The sequence below is a fragment of the Dipodomys merriami genome, unplaced genomic scaffold (genome assembly GCF_024711535.1).
Source record: "Dipodomys merriami isolate MVZ:Mamm:240054 unplaced genomic scaffold, mDipMer1.0.p SCAF_3, whole genome shotgun sequence".
Lineage (NCBI taxonomy): Eukaryota > Metazoa > Chordata > Mammalia > Rodentia > Heteromyidae > Dipodomys > Dipodomys merriami.
Window position 1 is genome coordinate 111,089,224 of NW_027204492.1, and position 21,450 is coordinate 111,110,673.

Here is a 21,450-nt window from a genome sequence, read left to right on the forward strand (position 1 = left end):
CTTATTTAAAATGTTTTGATAAACGTACTACTGAACAAATCTTTCAGTACAATGATTACCATCTTGGAATAAAATTCTAGCTGCAGAATTGCTGGAAAAAGCAGGAATATTTAGAGTTTTGCTTTCTGGAAAAGGTATAGCAACTTACACTTCCTTCTTTCCTGTCAGCGACTACATGTATAGGCTTTTCAGTTGACAATAATAGTTTTATCACAAGTAATCGTAAATATAAATTCATATTCTTGGGTACTGTGGTGCTTTCACACACGATTTAAGTTTATTTTATGATATCCTAATATTGTGTGTATATGTATGTTGGCATGGGGCTAGAACTCAGGGTCTCATATTGGTTGTTTCGTTCACTGCTGGCAGTCTACCACTTGAGCCATGACTCCCATGTAGCCTTTTGCTGGTTAATTGGAGACAGAATTTCTGAACTTTTCTGTTGAGGCCAGCTTCAAACTGTAATCTTCAGATTTTAGCCCCCTGAGTATCTAGGATCACAGGTGTGATTAAGTCTTCTTAACCACCTTGTAAAGTTGAAATTATTATCCTCATTTTATAGACTAAGAAACTGAGATTCAAAAAATATATTAACTTTGTTCTGAACCAGATGACCAAAACATTGCAAAGATAGGATTTAAACTCAGTTACATCTACTATTATCACTGAATTACAGATATCTCAGGAACTTGAATGGTAGATCATTACTATCATCATCATACGGCCTAATATTTAAGTACTTATTGTAGATCAAGTAGTGCTATATTCTAACATATAGTGCCAGACAAATGAGGTACTATCTATTCTTACTCTGGAGACACTGACATGATAAACTTGTCAGGGTTGCACAGCTCAGAACTAGCATTCAAAGCTAGGCAGTTTGGCTTTAGAGACTAGGCCAGTAATGACCAAAGTATAATATAGTAGCATACAGAGTTGTGGGAAACTATATCTCATTACAATTGTCTTTAAGAGGAGGAAAAATATGGATTAATTCTACTAATGAACTTGAGGGAACAAGTGAAACAAAAAATTCCCCCAATTACTTAGAAATGCTGTTTTATCATTTGAGATGGGAGAACTTTCTCAAGTTTAAGTTAAGTATAATCTACTCTCATATTGACTCTGTTGGATAAATGAAGCATTCTCATTACTATTAATTATTTTGAGTCTTTTCCTCTAGTCTTACTTTGGTATATAGACATTATTAAAGATTAGGGAGATTATGAGAAAGGGTCATCTTTCATATAATTCCCATAAGGTCAATATTTTTTCTTTCACCTACCTCCCAACAAAACCAACCTAATGAGACATAACACATATTATAATGAATGGGATGAAGACTTTTTGCCATTTTTATGCAGAAAATGCCTCATTAAAAGCCAGTGCATCAGCAAGCAGATTTGAGTTAAATAAGAATTTCTGTCAACTAGGGCGCCTCCATAACAAATCACTAGCATGAGTCACTGCTGTGGCTGAGAAACTAGAAAACTCGAAGAGGCCCTGCCCCCCCTCTCCTCAGGCTATGTCATGAGTCACTGCCCTGGCTGGGGAACTAGAAAACCCTAAGAGGCACTGCCCTCCGCCCCTATCCTCAGGCTATGTCACAGCAATGTGACAGTGCATTGTGGTACTCAGTGTGCCCTTACTGAGCACTGAAAGACACAGTGTCCACTGTCCAGATGCAAATAGGGAAAGAAATATCTAGCCATCACCTACCATCACTCAGGCCTTATCTGGATATGATTTTATGAACATTCTTTTAGGTGAAGGGTGCTTTCATTTGGATGTTTGACATCATGAGACCTGACTGTTTTGCATATTGTACAAGGCATAAGGTTCAGGGTTTACAGTCATAGATACACATTTCACGTCAAACAACAATAGGGGGAGTGAGGGCAATGGCAGGGGGGGAGATGAATGGAGAGAGGGAAGGTGAGTGGATGCAGTTATAATATTCGAAGTACATATGTGAAAGTGGAACCAGGTAAATTGAGGGGATGGGTGGGATAATAGTGAAAGGGATGCCATTGATCAAGATGCATTGTACTCACAAACTAACATGTGGAATTGAAACTCCTTTGTACAACAACTTAAATAATTACATTACTACTATCATTAATAATAATAAAAAAAAACCTTATACCCACACTGATGACAGACCTGCAAGCAGGAAGTCTGGGCTGCTCGTGTCACAAAATGAAATCAATGATGTCATAGTCCTGGATTTCAGTGACATCCTACTCAGAGGTACAAATGTTCACTTGTTCCCACTGAGGCCCCAGAAGGCATACCTAATGTGACATGTTTTATTTGTGGCTGCTGATTATGTTTGTGGGTGTTCTGAACTGGGTCCATTTTATCATCTGTGATCCATATTGAGGGCTCATGCTGAATTGAAGTAGAATCCACAGGACAAGGCTGAAAAATCGCCAGTGTACCGGTCATGTCACTGAGGTAATAAGTCACCTTTAGGGAGACAGCTTCCTTATAAATGGGAAAGTGTGCAGAGATGATGTGATTGCTCTTCAGTTCTTTCTCAGAGTATGCCAATGAGGCAGCCATGCCATCTGGTCACTAGTAACAGCAGTGCTGCTTGGGGTTAATTTTTCCAGACATCTTCTTCTATGTCAGTTACTATGTTGTATCTCATGTAATCTTTGGCACCAAGGCCAAAGACAGTGACAACCTAAATTTTTCACTTCTGAAGAGAACTAGGATTTGCAATAGGTTTGTTTTCTGATTTTAGAAAATTTATTATCGTTTTACTGCAGTGTGCAAGCAGTTTATTAAAAATCCACGCCAATGCATTTATTAAAAAATATTCCTTTTGGGAATGAAAGAGGGAAAATCAATTTGTTTCCAAATGTTTGCAATTTGCAGTCTGCCCAGCTTTCATGGAGAAAGGGAAACTGAGATTGAGTCCCATCAGAAACTCATGTTGATTGCGGCAAGTTTAGGGGTGCCCTTGGCTGCCCTGCTTACCGTTAGGAAGTGGCGGTCCTTCACCTCACGCCTCCTCTGGCTGTGAGCGGGAGGGTAGGCTGGCAATGGTGGAGCAGCTATGGATAGGGGAGCAGCAGATCTCTGCTCCCGGCGATCACTGCGGCTCCGGTGTTCTGAGGAGGCAGAAAAAAAAATCCTAGTAAAATACGTTTTATATTTGCAACTTTTCTTCCCCCTCCCTTGAGAGTATACGCAAAACGCTATTTTGTTTTTCTCAAAAAGTAGGCTTGCCAGGCGTGGGTGGCTCACGCCTGTAATCCTAGTTACTCAGGAGGCTGAGATCTGAGGATCGAGGTTCAAAGCCAGCCCGGGCAAGAAAGACCATGAGACTCTTATCTCCAATAAACCACTCAGAAAAGGTTGGAAGTGGCGCTGTGGCTCAAGTGGTAGAGCATCCATTAGAGAACACAGAGAGGCTCAGGGATAGCCCTCAGGTCCAGAGTTCAAAGCCCCAGGACTGGCAAAAAAAAAAAAAAAGGAAAAACAGTAGGATTTAGTAACTAGCTAATTTATACGCCATATCAGGCTTTCCGAACAGTTCCTAACGGAACATTTACTTGCTATTGCTATGGAGTTAGCCATTATGGAGTCCAGCTCATACTATTAGTACAAGATGGCTCCCTCCGTGTGCTTCCTTTCAGGAAGTGGGCGTGGTGACGTGACGCATGCCTAGTGAGCTCAGGATCGCGTCCTGAGGTCTGCTGGGAAAAAAAATATCAAAAGAAATCGTGAGACCTTCTAGAAAAATATCTGAAACAAAAGAGCTACCGAGGGGCGGGTTGGGTTCAGGCCTCAAAGACGCTACCTGAGTTCAAAGCCCCGTACTACCAAAAAAAGCAAAACAAAACTAAAATTTTAGAAAGTTGAGAATATACTAGAAGCCTCCCCCTCCCCGACGTGTGGACGCTGAGGTGGGCATGCAGATGCAGTGCAGTGGCCTGAGCTGGAGGTTACACTCAGAAACTCGCAGGAGCCAGTTTTTCAACTGTCGGTACCTAGAAACAGGTCGTAGTGGAAATATTTATGTCACAGAAAATTGGCAAGTGTGATACATTGGTGCTTTTATTTATAATACTGTACTTTGTTTTTTTCCAGAAATCTCAGGGACCAGCACATGATTATAGGTCTATGTCCTGACACTCAGACAAACATGTCCTGGGCACTCAAAGGTAACCCCAACAACTATTTTTTTTTCTAATTCAGGGAGAAAGCTATTTCTAGGGAAAGCTAGGAATTACCTATGTGTGGAAAGAAGTGAGCCTACATGGAGACAAGGCTTGCGGTTTGATCTCCAGCAATACATGAGGACACATAATCAATGAGACATCAACACCACAATTTAGCTTCCTGGTGTCTCTGAGAACTGAAACACACTTTGCCTATGTTAAAGTCGACCATCTGCCAGAGTCCATTTTACACACATGCCCAGAATATGAAGTTTCTAGAACCCCAATTACAACCAAAATACAAATTAGTACAACCAGCATTCATAAATTTGATTATAAATCATAAATTTGATTATTTAAAAACAGCATTATCCAGCACACATACAATAGTACATTACATGCGATGTTTATTGAGCACTCTGCCACATGCCAGAGATATTTTGCTAAAGCTCGCATGAACCCCACACCAACAACCCCACAGAGGGGACATTAATGTTGCCCTTCTTTACAGATGCCCAAGCAGAGGCAGGCATGCAGGGTGAGTGGCCTTGGAGTTATCAGTGGTACACATGTGGCTTTGATCCTTTGCTCTTGAGGTTCTAATAAACCTCACTCATTAAAACAAGACTTCTTGGGCTTAACAAAATTGGTTTTTAATTAGGTTTTGTCGTATTCTTTGCATATTGATAGCACAGAATATAGAATATTTGGCAACATATAAAACACTGCTTTTTTCCAATCTATGCTAGGATACAGAGCTAACTATGCCAATCTTCTTAAGGGACACCAAATGCCCTTTTCCAAAGGCCTATCATACCCATTTGGATATTTGTATTTATAACAATACCATCAATCTGCCAGCCTCTTCCACTATAAATTGGCTTCTGAAGGACAGAGGTGTATTCATCTTTTGAGCATAGGGCCTGAAGAACCTGTGGCATGATAGATTTTCAAAAAAATGTTGAGTAACTGCAAGAACAAATGAATGTTTTCTCTAATGGCTAGGTTTTTAAAAGATCAAAATGCATTCCATATTTTACATTTCTTCTCTAGTGATAATGGTAGCATTATTGGGTATCTTCATGTCTGAATGCTTCTCTGGGTCCTTTTACTTGTTTTAACTGGCATCCCAATTCTTTTTTTTTGGGGGGGGGGTCCGGTCGTGGGGCCTGAACTCTGGGCCTGGGCGCTGTCCCTCAGCTCTTCAGCTCAAGGCTAGCGCTCTACCACTTGAGCCACAGCAGCACTTCTGGCTTTTTTCTTTTTGCTTATGTGGTGCTGAGGAATCGAACTCAGGGCCTCATGCATGCAAGTCAAGCGCTCTACCACTGAGCCACATTCCCAGCTCTGGCCTCCCCATTCTTTGTATCATTCAGTGTGCTGTTCCTAGACAGGCACTTACTGTAATCTTAGCTACATAGGAGGCTGAGATCTGAGGATGGAGGATTGAAGCCAATCATGGTAGAAAAGTCTGTGAGACTCTTCTCTCCAATTAGCCAACAAAAAAGACAGAAGTAGAAATGTAGTTCAAGTGCTAGCGTGCCAGCCTTGAGCAATGGAAGTAGAGGGAAAGTGCCTCAGCCCTGAGTTCAAGCCCTAGCACTGGCGCGTGCACGCGCGCGCACGCGCGCGCACACACACACACACACACACACACACACACACTGTGCTGCTCTCTAAACTAGGACCTGAGGTGAGCACTCTTGAGCTTTTTGATTTCTATCCATGTGTGATTCAGCTATCTGGGATTCTCCCTGCCCAATTTCGCCCTCAGCACCACACACTTAGAGCCTGTGTTCAGGAAATGCCATAGTGTTCTTTACCTTTCTTTGCTTGTGATTCTTGAGGCTCTCCTTGCAACCAGAGAAAAATCCTCAGTGCCACATAGGTGGTCTTTGCTAAAATCAACATTTATCAAGATGGCATTCTGAAATAAAGACCTTCCTTGGTAAAGTGCCCACCTCTGATGCCAATCAGGGGGCTTTTCTGAATGAGCAGCACAAGATAACACTTTTTTGTATGCCAGTTATGGGGCTTGAACGCTGAGTCTGGCCGCTGTCCCTGAGCTTTTGTGCTTAAGGTTAGTGCTCTACTACTTGAACCACAGCTCTACTTCTCATTTTTTGGTAGTTAATTGGAGATAAGAGTTTCATGGGCCTTCCTGTCTGGGATGGCTTCAAACCATGATCCCTCAGATTCCAGCCTCCTGTGTAGCTAGGATTATAGACATGAGCCACTTGACATCTGGCTGTGACACTTTTACATTGCTAAATTTACTAAGCAGAGAAGAATATATTGCTGGATAGGAAGAAGAGGAAAGAGGGGAGGAGTAAGAAAAGAGGCATGGACCAAATTTCCCTTTCAATTGTTTGTCTCCCACACTATCTTAAATATATCTCTTTCTTCAGGCTGAGAGTAGGCAGGCTAGATTAATGATTCCCTAATAATACTTTTTGCTTGTGGTGAGAAAGGGAAAACATTGGTCTACTAGAGCCTGAAACTGCAATTGAATTCTGATCCTTATTCCTTTATAGACCAATGAAACTTATACCCCAGCCAGAAACTTGAAAGGGAAAGAAATATAATATGCCATTTTCTCTTTATAGCCATGTGTTAATCTCTCCTGGTTTTATGAGCATAACAGATTGCATCAATGAAAGTTATTACTGTCTGAGCATTAAAGATGTGTGTGTGTGTGTGTGTGTGTGTGTGTTGGTACTAGGGCTTGAACTCAGGGCCTGAACATTGTCTGTTAGCTTTTTCTGCTCAAGTCTAGCATTCTACTACTTGAGCCACAGCTCTTCTTCTGGCTTTTTGGTGGTAAATTGGAGATAAGAGTATCATGGACTTTCCTACCAGCTAGCTGGATTTGAACTTTGGCCCTCAGATCTCATTCTCCTGATACCTGCTTACTTGTTGATTTCCCTCATCACACCAAGCATTCCTTGAGGGCAGAGACTATATTTTATTACACTTTGAATTCTAGGCTCTTGCATGATGTCTATGGAGAGTTTTGCTATTTAGATCTCAAAGACAGGTAGTTTCTAGGTTTTAATCTCCATCTACCAGCTCCCTTCTTATGGTCTCATGTCCAAAATGAGCAGAGACCTGCAGTCACACAGCTTCCCTTGTCTGTTCTTCATCATGCCCCCTCCCCTCCTGGTGGAAGCCAGGCTATTCCAGCTGTCCAAATAGAAGCCCTTGGTGACATGTGGAGCTAAGCCTCTGTCTAGGAGGACAGTACTACTCACAACCACCAGATGGCAGAAGTGGATTATACTGATGAATACACTGCTAATCTGTTCCTTGGACAAGGTTAAAAAAAAAGTCAGTTTCTAATTTTAATTCTACACTTCGTGTTTTTAATTGTATGATGTCTATAATTCCTGTTTATGGCTCTCTGCAGTGCTATTAAAACTACTACTACACCCAAGATATGCTATTGTGCCAACCACCAAACAAGCCTCTCTGTGGAGGGCAAATGTAGCTCCATAGTCTTCCATTGAAACCCCAAGGGACGCCACCTCCCTCTCTCCCCACTCAGGAGGAAGGAGAGAGAAAATTGATATCAGTTCTTGCTATTCTTCCGTTCTGCCATTAAATCCAAACTTGAGAAAGCAGTGACATGTGATAGCTTATGAGCAGCTCAGTATTATCTGGATGATTCTATACAAGTCCTATCAGGGAGGACTGATTAATAATAAGAAAGGGATACACAGAATTACATTTCAGGGGCTGATGGTACTCAAACTCACTAATGATGAAAATGGAGAAAGTATTTAGTGAAAATGATCAGATTCCTTACTTCACTTGCCTTCAGTGATCAAACAGTTATTGAACTAATACTGCATGTTGGACTCATACTAAGTGCTTTGATTAGAATAACAGCCGAGTGTGGTCATTCACACCTGTAATCCCAACACCTGTGAAGCTGAGGTGGGAAGATCACAAGTTCCCAGTCAACGTGGGCTATACACTTCATTAACCAAAAGAATATGTCCTTAATCATGAATGAATGGTAGAAGGCACACCCATAGTGGTTATGGTAGATGGTGGTCAGTGGCTGGATAAAGAATCATGAGATAGTAGGTGAAAGGTGCCAAATCAAAGCTGGAATGGCAGGAGGGGAAAGATTTCCACTGGGTGGCTTACATTAATTACATGCTGAGGGATTTTTTTTTTAATGCAAACTGTAAATTTGAAGCCAATGTTAACTATCATCAATTTTCATTATAAGTGTAATCATGTATTATGACAGATAACCAAAAGATTTTGGGGCACAATTGCTTTAAGGACAGTAGTAGGTTTCATTAAAAGCAGAAAATGATGAGGATAGGGGAAAGGGCAGAAAACACACAAAAGTGGAAGGAAATAGGATAAAAAAACACTTATTATCATTTTATTTCTCTCTCATCTCCATTACAGTAATGGCATGAAAATATTTTATTTGTGTTGGAATATCTTTCATAAAAACCATTCTTTAATAGAGTATAAGGAATCTGGAACAACTACAATGAATGCGTAGACACCATCTGTCTCTATAGCAAGAATCTAAGGGCCCTAAAAAGTTGGCATGCTAACGTCTGCTACTCCATTTAGGGGACTCTGAAAAGATGATGCTCATTTCTCATCTCATTCTAATTATAGTGATCTCAAGGAATCCAAAAGTAATCAGTAGAAGAAAAAGTCTGTGTTTTACCTGGACAGCTATAAACCTATTGTTGGTTCTCTCAAGACAGAGAGAAACATAAATATCATTGATTTCCATGGAACAGTGTATATAGCAAGGTAGAAAATAGCTCTGGCTGGAGTTTAGAGGCTCAGATCCAGGTCCTGGCATTGACTCTACCCTGCTGTCTGGGACCCTGAGCAAGTTTCTCCATCTCTTTGCCTTCCAGTAGAATGTGGGCATTGGGTCAGCTCAAAGGTTCTCAGCTCAACAGAAATAGAACCTTCCTAGGGCTGGCTCTGGTGGTCAGAATTTTTGGATGGGAGCCAAGCAGGGTAACTATCTACAATGAACTCAAATCTTTTTCAGGAAAAAAAAAGCCTAGAACCTATACCTGATTCAAATTTAAATCCTTTTGAATTAGAGTCCAAAGTATTATTCTACTTACAATACATATACAATGTGCCAGTTTTTATGGCTGTGTTCTCTTGATCCTCAGAGATCCTTCATTCGTGTGTGTGTGTGTGTGTGTGTGTGTGTGTGTGTGTGTGTGTGTGTGTGTGTGTGTTGGTTGTGGGGCTTGAACTCAGGTTCTGGGTGCTGTTCCTGAGCCACTTTGTGCTCAAGACTAGCCCTCTAATCACTTGAGCCACAGCATCACTTCTGGTTTTTTGGTTTGTTTTGTTCTGTGTTTTTTTTTTTTTTTTTTGAGTGGTTAATTGGTAATAAGAGTCTCACTTCTGTCCAGAGTGGGCTTTGAACCATGATCCTCAGATCTCAGCCTCTGGAATAGATGGGATTATAGGCGAGAGCCATCAGTGCCCAGCGTGTGTGTGTGTGTGTGTGTGTGTGTGTGTGTGTGTGTGTGTGTGTGTGTGTGTGTGTGTGTGTGTGTGTGTGTGTGTGTGTGTGTGTGTGTGTGTGTGTGTGTGTTGGTCGTAGGACTTGAACTCTGGGCCTGAGTGCTTTCCCTATGCTCTTCAGCTCAAGGCGAGCACTCTACCGCTTCAGCCACAGCACCACTTCCAGTTTTCTAGTGGTTTATTGGAGATAAGAGTCTGATGGAGTGTCCTACCTAGGCTGGCTTTGAACTGTGATCCTCAGATCTCAGCCTCCTGAGTAGCTAGGATTACAGGCGTGAGCCTCTGGCGACCAGCTTGTGCCCAGCTTTTATGTTGTTGTTGTTTGTTTGGAGTGACTTCTGATTGTCTAAATTATGTCATGCAAATTTGCTTTTTTTTTTTTTTAACAACATTGGGCTTTGAATTCAGTGCCTTGTGTTTGTGAGGCAGGCTCTCTTGCAGAGGAGCTCTGCCTCCAGCTCTGTTTTCTGCTGTTTAGTATGATGATTATTTTGGCTGTAATGGGCTTTGAATGCAGGGCTTCACACTTTCTAGGCTGGTGTTCTACCACTTGTGCTATATCTCTAGTCCTGATTTATGCTGGTTATTTTGGAGACTTTGTTGAACTTTTCTGCCCCAGCTGGCCTCAAACTATGATCTTCCCAATCTCAGCTTCCTAGGTAGGTAGGATTATAGGCATGAGCCACAAGTGCTAGGACCCCAAATTTCCTTTTCCTGTGTACAACTATCTAGCTGCTTTTTGTGATTCCTTCTAATGTAATTGTGACTGAGCATTTGTATATTCAAATATATATTATTATAAATAGGTTTCATTTCTCTTTATTATCATATTTAGACTGGAATGGTACTTCCAACATGTATAAATAGGTTATATTACACATGGATTTCATTCAGTGTAGAAAAGGGAGCAATTCAACATATGTGCTATGATTAAGCAAGTTGTTGGGACTGGCAAATGATAGATTCCCTGGAGGAAACAATCTCTGAGTCTCTCCCAGAAAAACCCTAAGCCTGGGGTCAGTTACCTCTGCGCAAGGCTTGCAGGCTTTGCCGGGCATGGCGATGCAGCTCTTCCACACAGGGTGGTCTTGTGGCTGGAAGGAAGATGTTTCGCTGTTGGTGCCAGGGTGCACGGTAATACACGCTCAGCTTACTCTCGATGTCAAGGTTGGAGACAGCTGCAAGACAGAGAAGCAACAGAGCATTGGACATCAGTGACTTTAAGCAATGTATTTGCTGGACTCTGGGGTGGGAAGGTAGACAGGAATGAAATCTGAATGGAGTAGAAGTACACAGCATTAGGCTTATGTGAGAAACAAACTCAAGGCTGGAGAAAGCTGAAGTTTCTGAGGGGTGAGAGACCCCAGGACCCCAACCATCTGCCTTGTGACCAGCTAACTCTGTCTCAACTCTTCGCTCTTCACAGTGGTTCATCAACTCCAACAGTTCCTATCTAGACTTTTAGAGAAAGGTAGTAATGTATTGCTGTCTTCTAAGAATGCAGAGGAAAGTTTTAGAGATGGACTGAAATGTTCTCTTAGCTCTGGCCTTCTGGCCACCTGAGCTTTGGTTCATACCTTACATTGCTTCCTGTCCCTTGTGACCCCCTAGCTCCCCCCTGATCTTGCCCTCTACCCACCCCCTTCTCCACTGCTCACCATTTTTAAAGTATTTCTCACTGCCCAGGATGAATACAAGCATTAAAGAAAACAATGCTAGGGGTGATAAATATTAAGGGAGGAAAACTGAAGAACATAAAGTTCTGTTAACTGCTTCAAACACAATGTTTGTTTCATTAGTGTCTTCATTACATGAGGCGCCTAGGATGGAAGTCTGCTGGAACCAGGGAATTCTGATTGGAAAATGGTTTCCCAGAGGAACTCCAGAACAATAGGGAGCCAGTACTCATGAGAACTACAGCAGTTTGCTCCGCCCTTCAGACTCACTCTCTCCAATGAGATGCTATAATGGATTTTGGCCATGAATTAGCAGGTGAACATTGAACTCATTACTTGCCACAGTGGTGTCTGTCTCTGAGATGGAGAAGGAAACCCCTTTCATGTCTTTTTTCAGTTATGTCCTTTGGTCACAGAACACTAATTAATATGATATGTCCACTGAAGGTAGACAAGCACTAATAGAACTCTTTCAAGGAAACTATGCCATGTTCCTTCTTTTCAAAAGTCCATTCCTATTCCCAAGTAACAGTTCAGCCAAAGCTGAATGCATTCATTCATAACTATCACTGCAGTTGCTAGGCTGTCCCACACTTTCAGGTTCGTTGACTTTTTCCTATTTTTAATGATTTCATCATGGCCAGCCCATACAATGTGGCAAGCTTGGTACCCTCAGTAATCTTTATTCACATAAAAAATGAAACAAAGAGAATCAAGAAAGTCTTTACTATGTCTGTTTGGATACATTTAGGGGCTCCTCTGTGATAAGCATAATTCTAGGATAGCCTCCAGATTTCTGCACCCTCAAAGTACATATATATCCTGTATAAATTTAAGTATAGGCCAAGTATACGTTACATTGCAATGAGGATTTAAGTTTCCTAAAGAAGGAAAGCATTAGCTTGAGTTGGATCTAGCCTAATCATGAATACATCCCTTAAGGGACAAGAAGCAATAGAGACTCTCTCCTATTGGTCTGAAAGAATCATGTGATATTGTGGAGAAGACCTTGTGGTAGGAAATGGTAGAAAGCCTCTAGCCACTGAGAGCCTCAGTCCTACAAACTCAAGGAACTGAATATTGGCAACAACTGAAGAGCTTGAAAGAGAAACCTCAGATGAGAACATGGCCCCAGGTGATACCTTGATTTCAGCCCAGTAGGACTACAAATAGAGACTTAGTTAACTCACACTCAAAGTCTCAAGGCACTGATGTTACATAATAATAATTATTGTATAAGCTTCTAAGTAATTTGTTATGAAATAATAGAAATAATAATAGGATAAAATAGGGAATGGATACACCTTCCTAGTATTTTATCTATGTCTCTAAAGTTAGTCATTTGCTTTGTCTTGTCATCTCTTCCCCTCTGTTACTGCTCCCCAAGGAAGAGGCAGATAATGGCAGGATTACAATGGGAAATAGAGCTGTATTTTCTATTTGTATCCTCCATAACAGGAAAAAGTTATTCATAGCTTTTTTTTTTCTATCTAAGACTAATCTCTCAAGAGGAGCTCCAACCAGATGCAGCTCTAAGCCAGGTGCAGTCTATTCATAAAACCGTGGTACCCTCATACAATGAGAAGAAATGTATTGCCCTATTTTATAGATAGGAAAATGGAAGCTCAGAGAGAATAAGTCTATCTACAAAGCTGTATACCAGGTCCGTAGAATATCTGGAAGCAGCAATCATTTCTGGATCCCAAAATGCTTTTCTTTACTCAAACCAAAGAAGTCAGTTTGTCTCAGCCAAGGGTGGTTGGGTTGGGTTGAGGAAGAATGGGTTAGCTGCCATGTGCTATGGATCTAGTAAACGATTCAAACTCACCATTTTCTCTATCATCCAGAGCAATGGGGGTAGCCAAAAATGGAATGAATCTTCCAGAAATTACTTATCAGGAGGCAGGAAGATGTGTTACAATCAGGAAGACAAACAGCACCACAAAAATTAAAGGGCTGAAAGAAAAGGCCATCATATGGAATGTTCATAAGGCAGTGAAAAGCCTTTCTAGACTGATCTTTGGCAAGTTCATTACTCTGGCAAACCCTGGAGATAATGGAATTGTCTAGATCTTGAGTCATAGTGGTGTACCATAAGCATGGAAATGGTCATTGGGTGTCTGGGAAGTTAGCTGACTGACATATTGAAGAAACCTGTGGGTGCTATTGTCTTGGAAAAGTCCTAGTCCATTTCTAAGGCAGCAGGAGGAGGTTGGTTTTTAGGAGGGGGGAAATCAGGTACAAATACAATCTTGCCCAAACCTTTCTAGTGCCCAGTAGCTCTCTACCCTGATAGAACTGGTACTTGTTTGATTTCACATTTCCTGGTGTTGGGAAGTTCTTGCTGCCTGAAAGTTTATTACCGCTGGAAAGAGTCCAAAGTGCTTATGTTTGGTCTTCCCTCTTAGCCCCTCTACCTCCAGTCCCCACCCCCTCCACTGGCTTTCTCTCACTGCTTTTTCCTTTCTTTCCCCAAGCCCTAATTTCAGCAGAGGGGCAGAGGCCTAGTGGTACAACCCTATAATCCCAGCTACTTGAGAGGAAGATCAAGAGCCAAGCAAAAGCATGAGACCTTATCTGAGAAGGGAGATAGAAGCAAAGTAAAAGGCTCAGGTAGAAGAATGATTTCCTAAAAATTACAAATACAAAATCTTGAGTTCTATCCCTAGGTGACCTGAGAGGGATAAAGAGAGAGATAAAGAGAGAGAGAGACAGAAACAGAGGCAGAGATAGGGCAAGGAAAAGGAGGCGAATGGAGAGGAGGCAGGGGGAGGGGAAGGGAAGGGAGAAGAGATAAGAGGAGAGGAGGAGAGAGGAAAAGAGAGGAGAAGAGAGGAGAAGAGGATTGAAAAACAGGGAGATGACAGATGAAATTAAAGGTTGAATGCCACATAGGGTAAAAATTTCAGGGAAAAGATGTGCCAATTGACTCCAAAATGTAATTTTTACCCCTTTGAGGAAGGGAAGGAATGTAGAAAATATGTTCTTAGCATAACTACAGGGCACATTTACCTACCTACACCTTTGTTCACCTTCCTTCTGCCCTTCTCCTCATTCCCACCCCCATCACATGGGTTTTTGTGGCTAGGAACACATCCTTGCATGAACCAACCATCCATTCTGACAGCCTGTGATAGAAAGCAGTGAGGAGTATCGCACATTAATACATTAGGAAGCATCAGAAACAGCCAGTGTCACAGATCCATAGCTGGATTGTTCTGATTCCCTGCTATGCTGAAGGCAAATCTCAGCAGCCATCAGCATGGTGAACAAAACAAAAACCTGCTCAGCCTGGAGCGGCTGCCTGAGTTCTCAGAGCCACTGGGAGGATGAGGAAAGGTGTTCACCAAGCGAGACCATTCATTCTCCCCTACTCTTCCTTCCTTGGCAACCAACTTTTGTCCACTCTGCATGGTGGCTTGAGCAAAGAGCAGGGCAGGGTTCAGGGACAGCAAGAACCACCAAGTCTCCTGCCGCTTCTAGAGTACCAGAGCCAGGTTTATCAACACTTTGCCTGCTGGGCTTCCTTGGCTGTCAAGCCACAGTAACTCAGACTTGTTCCTTATTTTGAACAAGTAGACCCCACAGCATCAGAGAAAAAAATGAGGTTTCCTATCAACTTCCAGCCTCTCAAAACATTCTACCTTCCACAGAATAGAAGAGCATAGAAGTATATTAATTTATGTACTAAAAGAATCTAGAATAATTTTTCTCATAGAAATTGTTTTCAGCCTATAAAATAATATGATGCCTCATGAAAGGAAAACTTTAATTTTACAGTTACTGTTTTGTTTGTTTTAATGTCTCCTGTGGGAAGGACACTAGGAGTCTGCAGTCATGGCCTTGTGTAGTCATTGAACATTTTTAGCACTCCAGATCTCCAGCTTGAGAAATGAGGGATTGGTTGTTTTTAGTCTTATTCTCTTTGATGCCACTGCTTCCTTCCAGCCATCAAAATCCATCCAGACTCTATTAAAGCAATTGCAGGATGGATTTGTTGAATGACCCCGCACACTGGGATGGAAAGGTAAGTCTTAATCATAGGAGCAGTGAAATGCAGAGCAAGTCACTAAACTCTTTGGGTCTCTGTTTATTCTCAAAATTACTATCACTGCTACAATACTATACATTCTTCATAGATGTATGTTTCCAATTTATTAGTTTATCTTCATGTTATTCTGCTGCTATGTTCCATACCATGTGCTTCCCCTAGAATGTAGGCACATAGTCAATCTCTCACAGCCCAGTTATTGTCTTAAGAAAATTCTCTTAGGTATGTAGAAGAATCACTGAATTCTACTGCTGGAAGGGACCTTAAAATTATACAGTTCTGCTTTGTGTGTATGTGTGAGTGTAAGTGTGTGTGTGTGTGTGTGTGTGTGTGTGTGTGTGTGTGTGTGTGTGTTTTGCCAGTCCTGGGGATTGAACTCAGGGCTTAGGCATTTTTCCTAAGCTTCTCTTTTTGCACAAGACTGGCCCTTTACCACTTGAGCCACAGTGCTGTTTCTGGCTTTTTTGTGTATGTGGTCCTGAAGAATCGAACCTAGAGCCTCATGCATGCTAGGCAAGCACTCTACTCCTAAGCCACATTCCCAGCCCCTATGTTGTTGTTTTTGTTTTTCTAAATTGCAGGGTATGACCTATAACTGGATTGTGAAATCCATTCAGCAGGTCAAGAGTAACATTTTTTGAAACAATGAAATAGAATAGAATAGAATAGAATAGAAAATCCTCAAGTGCACTGTACTGGTGTTTTAGGCTATTGGTTATTGTTTCTGCTTAGCATATGTATACATATATATATATATATATATATATATATATATATATGCTTGGTTGAGATATAAAAATGCATTTCTTACTCTGAGTAGCAGTTGATATACTGTTAAAGTCACTGTTTAGGTCACCCCTCTCATGTGCTGATTGACAAAATTTAGGTTCAAAAACCTGACTGAAATTTTCAGAGCTGAATTTTGGTAGAGGCCCAAACCAAATTCCAGGTCACCTGACCCTGGGTCTGTGTACTTCCTTAATTGGGGTTTGTGTCTATGTCCTTCATGTCTCTCAGCCATTATTTGCAACCTATTACATTTCTCAGATTGTCCTTTGGAAAAAAACCAATGCACTTCTGTTCCTAGGAAGCCAAATATTTTAGATTAGGATTCCAGAAGTACCTCAGCCTAGCGAGCAAATTTGGGGATGAACCAACCATAGAAACCAAAGTTGTCCTCTACTTCCTTACAGAGCTAAGTATCTTCAAGGTACTGTCCTGTCTGTGCTCCACAAAAGACATGGCCAGATGAGTGAGGAATACTTCACTCATCATGTGTGTATTCAATCTGGTGTCAGAAAAAAAAAATGAGTTCTCCTCTGACTCAATTAGCCTGCATCTTACTTAAGTCTGCAGAGATACTAGGGGATATATTCCTGATTCATCTTCTATATTTGCTGCCCCAGATCTACAATTGGCCCTTTCTCTAAAAAGCCCTGACACTTCTCAGACAGGACAGCCTTAAATCTTGCATTCTGCATGGGGTTTCATCATTGCTGGGCTGTCATGGTGTCTAGGCTTCTCTGCTAGACAGAACTCGAAAATATGTCAGCTTCAGAAATCATTAGTTTAAATTACTACTTCCAATTCAAATCTAAGGTTACAAGTTTTAGCCTAATTTCTCTGGTTTTATAATTGATCTCTTGACTTTTATGCTGAAAATCTTGATTCCTAATGGCAATGCTATAATTACTTATTGGAACAGTTATACAATGACTGAAATAACATAACTAAATTCAGTTTTAGATTTTGTTTCTCACTCTCTTGGTCAGGATATTTTCTACTAGAAATGTACAGGTAAGGACATTTTGCTTGAAAGTCTTATGAAAGGATTGAAAGTGCTAAATATGATGATACTATGGTCCAGTATATTCCTTGGGGTATATAAAATGAGAAATCTATAAGAAAATTCAACGACATCCATTCAGGTGGTTCTAGCTCATAAATAACTAAAAGTCCATTGAGAGTTTCTACACTTTTCATTCTCATTTCATAGGAGAAAAACCTACAAGTCTTCTTGCCCTTCACACTCATCTACCTCACATGCTGTCATATTTGGGAAATGGAGAACTCCTCCTCTTCCTTCCTTGTCTACTATGACCTCTACCACTGGCCCTCAAAGGAGCTGGGCTTTGTTGAGTAGCAGCACAGAGAAGCCCACGTGGGGATGAGGAGAGCTTTTGATCTCCAGAAAACTTGAAAACTCAAGCCTGGAGGTCTTGGCATTTATCCCAGAGATCAAACACATATGCTGGCACTTGCAGGGAAAAGGGAAATGAACTAGCCTCTTTTGAATCCAGAGCCTCTGATGCAAACTCCACAAGAAAAGGCAGAATCAACTAAAGGGCAAATGCCCATCAGAAGCTACAAGGAGCCTCCATGGGGATTTCTCTACCAAGGATCTAGTGAGTGGACCACACAGAGAGATCAGACACCTTTACCCATTATCGATTCCAAATGAGCCCAAATACTAAGATTGAATAATATGAAATTGATATTTTTGTAGGTCAAAATAGTTGAAGATTGGCAATATCATGTGGTTCATAGTTACAACTTTTAAGTAAGAAAATGAAGCTGGGCTCTGATGGTTCATGCCTGTAATTATAGCTACTCAGGAGGCTGAGTTCCAAGGATCATGATTTGAAGCCAGCCCAGACAGGAAAGTCAATGAGGCTCTTAACTCCAACTAATCAGCAAAAAGCCAGAAGTAAAGTTGTGGTTCAAGTGGTAGAGTGCTAGCCTTGAGCAAAAAAGCTCAGGGCCAGGGCCCAGGCCCTGAGTTCAAGCCCCAGGACTGGCACACAAAAAAAAAAAGAAAGAAAGAAAATGAAGACTCAAAACCTCAAGCATCTTTCAAAATAGATAAATGACACCCTAGATTTATTCCCAGGTTCAAGGATTTCTATAACATTTCTCTTCTCACTGTGATTTGCTTAAGATACAGGCCAAGGTGAGGAGAGAAAACAAAGTTCTAGCAGACAACTGATCATAGAAGGCTAAATTAGAGGAAAAAGGGGCCTTGGGCTCTAGTGCTAGCTGTCACGGTACAGAGGCTCACTGGCAGAGCTTGGCCCCAATCTTTCCAAGTGTACTACATGCCCTACCTAATCACACTAGAGTCTAGGAAAGAAAATGTACCACCTATTATTATGTTCAATGGGCTGTGCAGAGGTACTTTAAGGAGAAAGGGACAGTATCACTGTTCCCATCGAGTTCATTTCCTGGTAGTCAGATTAGACAAATTAGATGATTATCTGAGGTGGGATCAAGTGTGCACACTGAGGGAGGCACTGAGTTCCATACTGGGTTTGAGAGAAATACTCTCTGATTCTAGAGGGGAACATGGCAAGGGCCGGGGGAGGCAAAAAGATCATAGATTTGGAATTATATGCACGTGTTTCCTGTCCTGGCTCAAACACTTAAAAATCTGTGTGCCTTTGGCCAAGCTTCTTAATTTCTTGGTATCCATTCAAGAAGTTAAAGATAATAAACTATGTATCCTGATCTTACAGTGGGATTCAAATAAGATGACCTATACTTTTTAATCTTTTTCTGGTCGTGGGGCCTGAACTCTGGGCCTGGGCGCTGTCCCTCAGCTCTTCAGCTTAAGGCTAGTGCTCTACTACTCGAGCCACAGCAACACTTCCGGCTTTTTCTGCTTATGTGGTGCTGAGGAATGGACCCCAGGGACTCAAGCATGCAAGGCAAGCACTCTACCACTGAGCCACCTTCCCAGCCCTTTTTAATCTTTTTATTAGGATATACTTTATTAGGATACATTAATTGTATCAAATAATGGAGTTTATTATGTGACATTTTCATATATTTATATGCATACTTTGATCATAATCACTCCACTATTACTTTTTCTTATCCCTCTCTTCCCCTGGTCACCTTCCTTTTCTGCAATGGTCCCCTTTGCTTTCATGTCTTTCTCCTCCCCCCCCCCCCCAGATTTACACACGTGAGAGAAAACATGTGCTTGCCTTCATAAGTCTGGCTTATTTCTCCTAACATGATGATCTCCACTTCCATCCACTTTCCTGCAAGTTACATGATTTTGTTCTACTTATGGCTCAATAATTAATACTCATTATATATACTATACTTTATCCATTCACCCACTGATGGCTACCTAGGCTGATTTTGATTGTGAATAGTGCCAACATAAATATGGGTGTACAGGTACCTCTGCCCCCTGAGAAGCTGAGACTACTGACTGGCATGTGCTCCCATGCTCAGCCCCATATGCTGTTGTAATTACTTCTTTTCCTGCTAGACCATCTGCTTTTCCAAGACAAGGAGTATTTCTTTTCTATGTCTCAGCACTAAGCACAGTATCAGGCCACAGTAGGCACTCAATGAACACTTGCTGAATGAATGAATAAGGCTATTTCGTGTTGTTAAATACACCAGTATGCTACAGAAATAATGTGCCAAAGTTTTTGTTCTTCCAAAAACACCCCTAAAGCCACCCCCTCAATTTACAATCAGCATTAACAAAAGCTTTTCCTTGAAAACTAGAGGCATAGAAGTCATGCTGAATTACGAATTGCTTCAGGGCGTCCACAGAAATGAGGACTGTGTGGGAGGGGAGGGTATACTACACAGGGCTCTGCTTTGCCATTGTAACTGGTCTTTTGCTCTTCTTTGCTTTTTTCTTTCTAAACTATACTTCCAAATGATCTCTAGGAATCTGCTTGCAGAGAAACTTCCAAGTCAGTTTTCCCAGACTAGCCAGTGAAAGCTGTAAGCACCTCCTAGTCAGTCAAAATACTGGGCTCAATTTTTCTCTTCAGGCACAATGCTCAGGGAATGCCTGGAGGCCTAGGAATGACCAAGTATGGTGATACACACCTGTAATCACAGTTTGAGGCTGACCAGGAAAAATCAGCAGGAGACCCTATCGAAAAAATGAACTAAAAGCAAAAAGAGCTAGGGGCTCAGTTCCAGGTGGTAAAATAATGCCTAGCAAGCATGATACCTTGAGCTCAACCCCCCAGTACCACCAAAACCTTAATATCTCAGTTTATAATTGAAATTTTTTTTTGTCGGTCATGGGGCTTGAACTCTGGGCTAGAGCACTATCCCTCAGCTCTTCAGCTCAAGGCTAGCGCTCTACCACTTCAGCTATAGCGCCACTTCCGGTTTTCTGGTGGTTTGTTGGAGATAAGAGTTTCACGGACTTTCCTGCCCGGGCTGGCTTTGAACCGCGATCGTCAGATCTCAGCCTCCTGAGTAGCTAGTATTACAGGCGTGAGCCACCGGTGCCCTGCTAAAATTGAATTTTTAATGAGGGCACAGAGATTATTTTGCTATCACAGTCCTTCTCTACTTCCTTTCTTTGTCCCTTCCAAACTTCCTTCTCTTCTTTCCTTGTCATATTTAGCCTGATTCCTCTAATGAACCATGACTAGCCTGAAAACACACACACACACACACACACACACACACACACACACACACACACACACACACACACACAATATCTAAATCTACAAAGTCACTCTAGCTGTGTGGTTGTACCCATTTAGTAGAACAAAAGTAAGATCTATAATTTCCACAGGAAGAATTAAAGCCTTAAGTGGTGCTGTGGCTCAAGTGGTAGAGTGTTCACCTTGAGCTGAAGAGTTCAGGGACAATGCCAAGCCCAGAGTTCAAGTCCCATGACTGACAACAAAGGAAAAAAAAAAGAATTAAAGCCTTGAGTCCCCCAAGAAACTGGAATGACTCATGGTTCCCTGGTCCTCCCTTTTTCCACTCATGTTCAAGCATTGGTCATAGCCCTCCATTGTATAATGCTTACCCTTGTTTCTGAAACTTGGTTCCTGTCTCTTTAAACTTCCATATATTGAGGATAGTCTTAATGTCAACCTCAAGTTTCCATCATTCTCTGATGATTCGTTCATTTATGAAATAGTTGCTGAGCATCCATTATCCCTGTCTGAGACACTGAAGTCTCTGGTATCCTCAAGCTGGTTGTGTGGCAGGAGAGACAGATGGCAAATATGTAAAC

The 21,450-nt window shown here is 41.5% G+C and overlaps 1 protein-coding gene and 1 long non-coding RNA gene across 2 annotated transcripts in view; one reads left to right on the top strand and one right to left on the bottom strand.

Annotated features, from left to right (window-relative positions):
* Positions 1-21,450, bottom strand: part of Nhs (NHS actin remodeling regulator) — a 319,344-nt gene that overhangs the window by 28,019 nt on the left and 269,875 nt on the right. Inside the window, exons 3-4 of the mRNA XM_070040796.1 lie at positions 10,733-10,885; positions 2,989-3,122 (exon numbers count right to left, since the gene is read on the bottom strand). Of these exons, the coding sequence (XP_069896897.1) occupies positions 2,989-3,122; positions 10,733-10,885 (287 nt within the window). The remainder of the gene's footprint in view (positions 1-2,988; positions 3,123-10,732; positions 10,886-21,450) is intronic.
* LOC138840462 (uncharacterized) lies at positions 2,261-4,804 on the top strand. Its single transcript, XR_011376080.1, has 3 exons — positions 2,261-2,460; positions 4,105-4,178; positions 4,687-4,804. It is a non-coding gene; the product is annotated as an uncharacterized lncRNA (long non-coding RNA).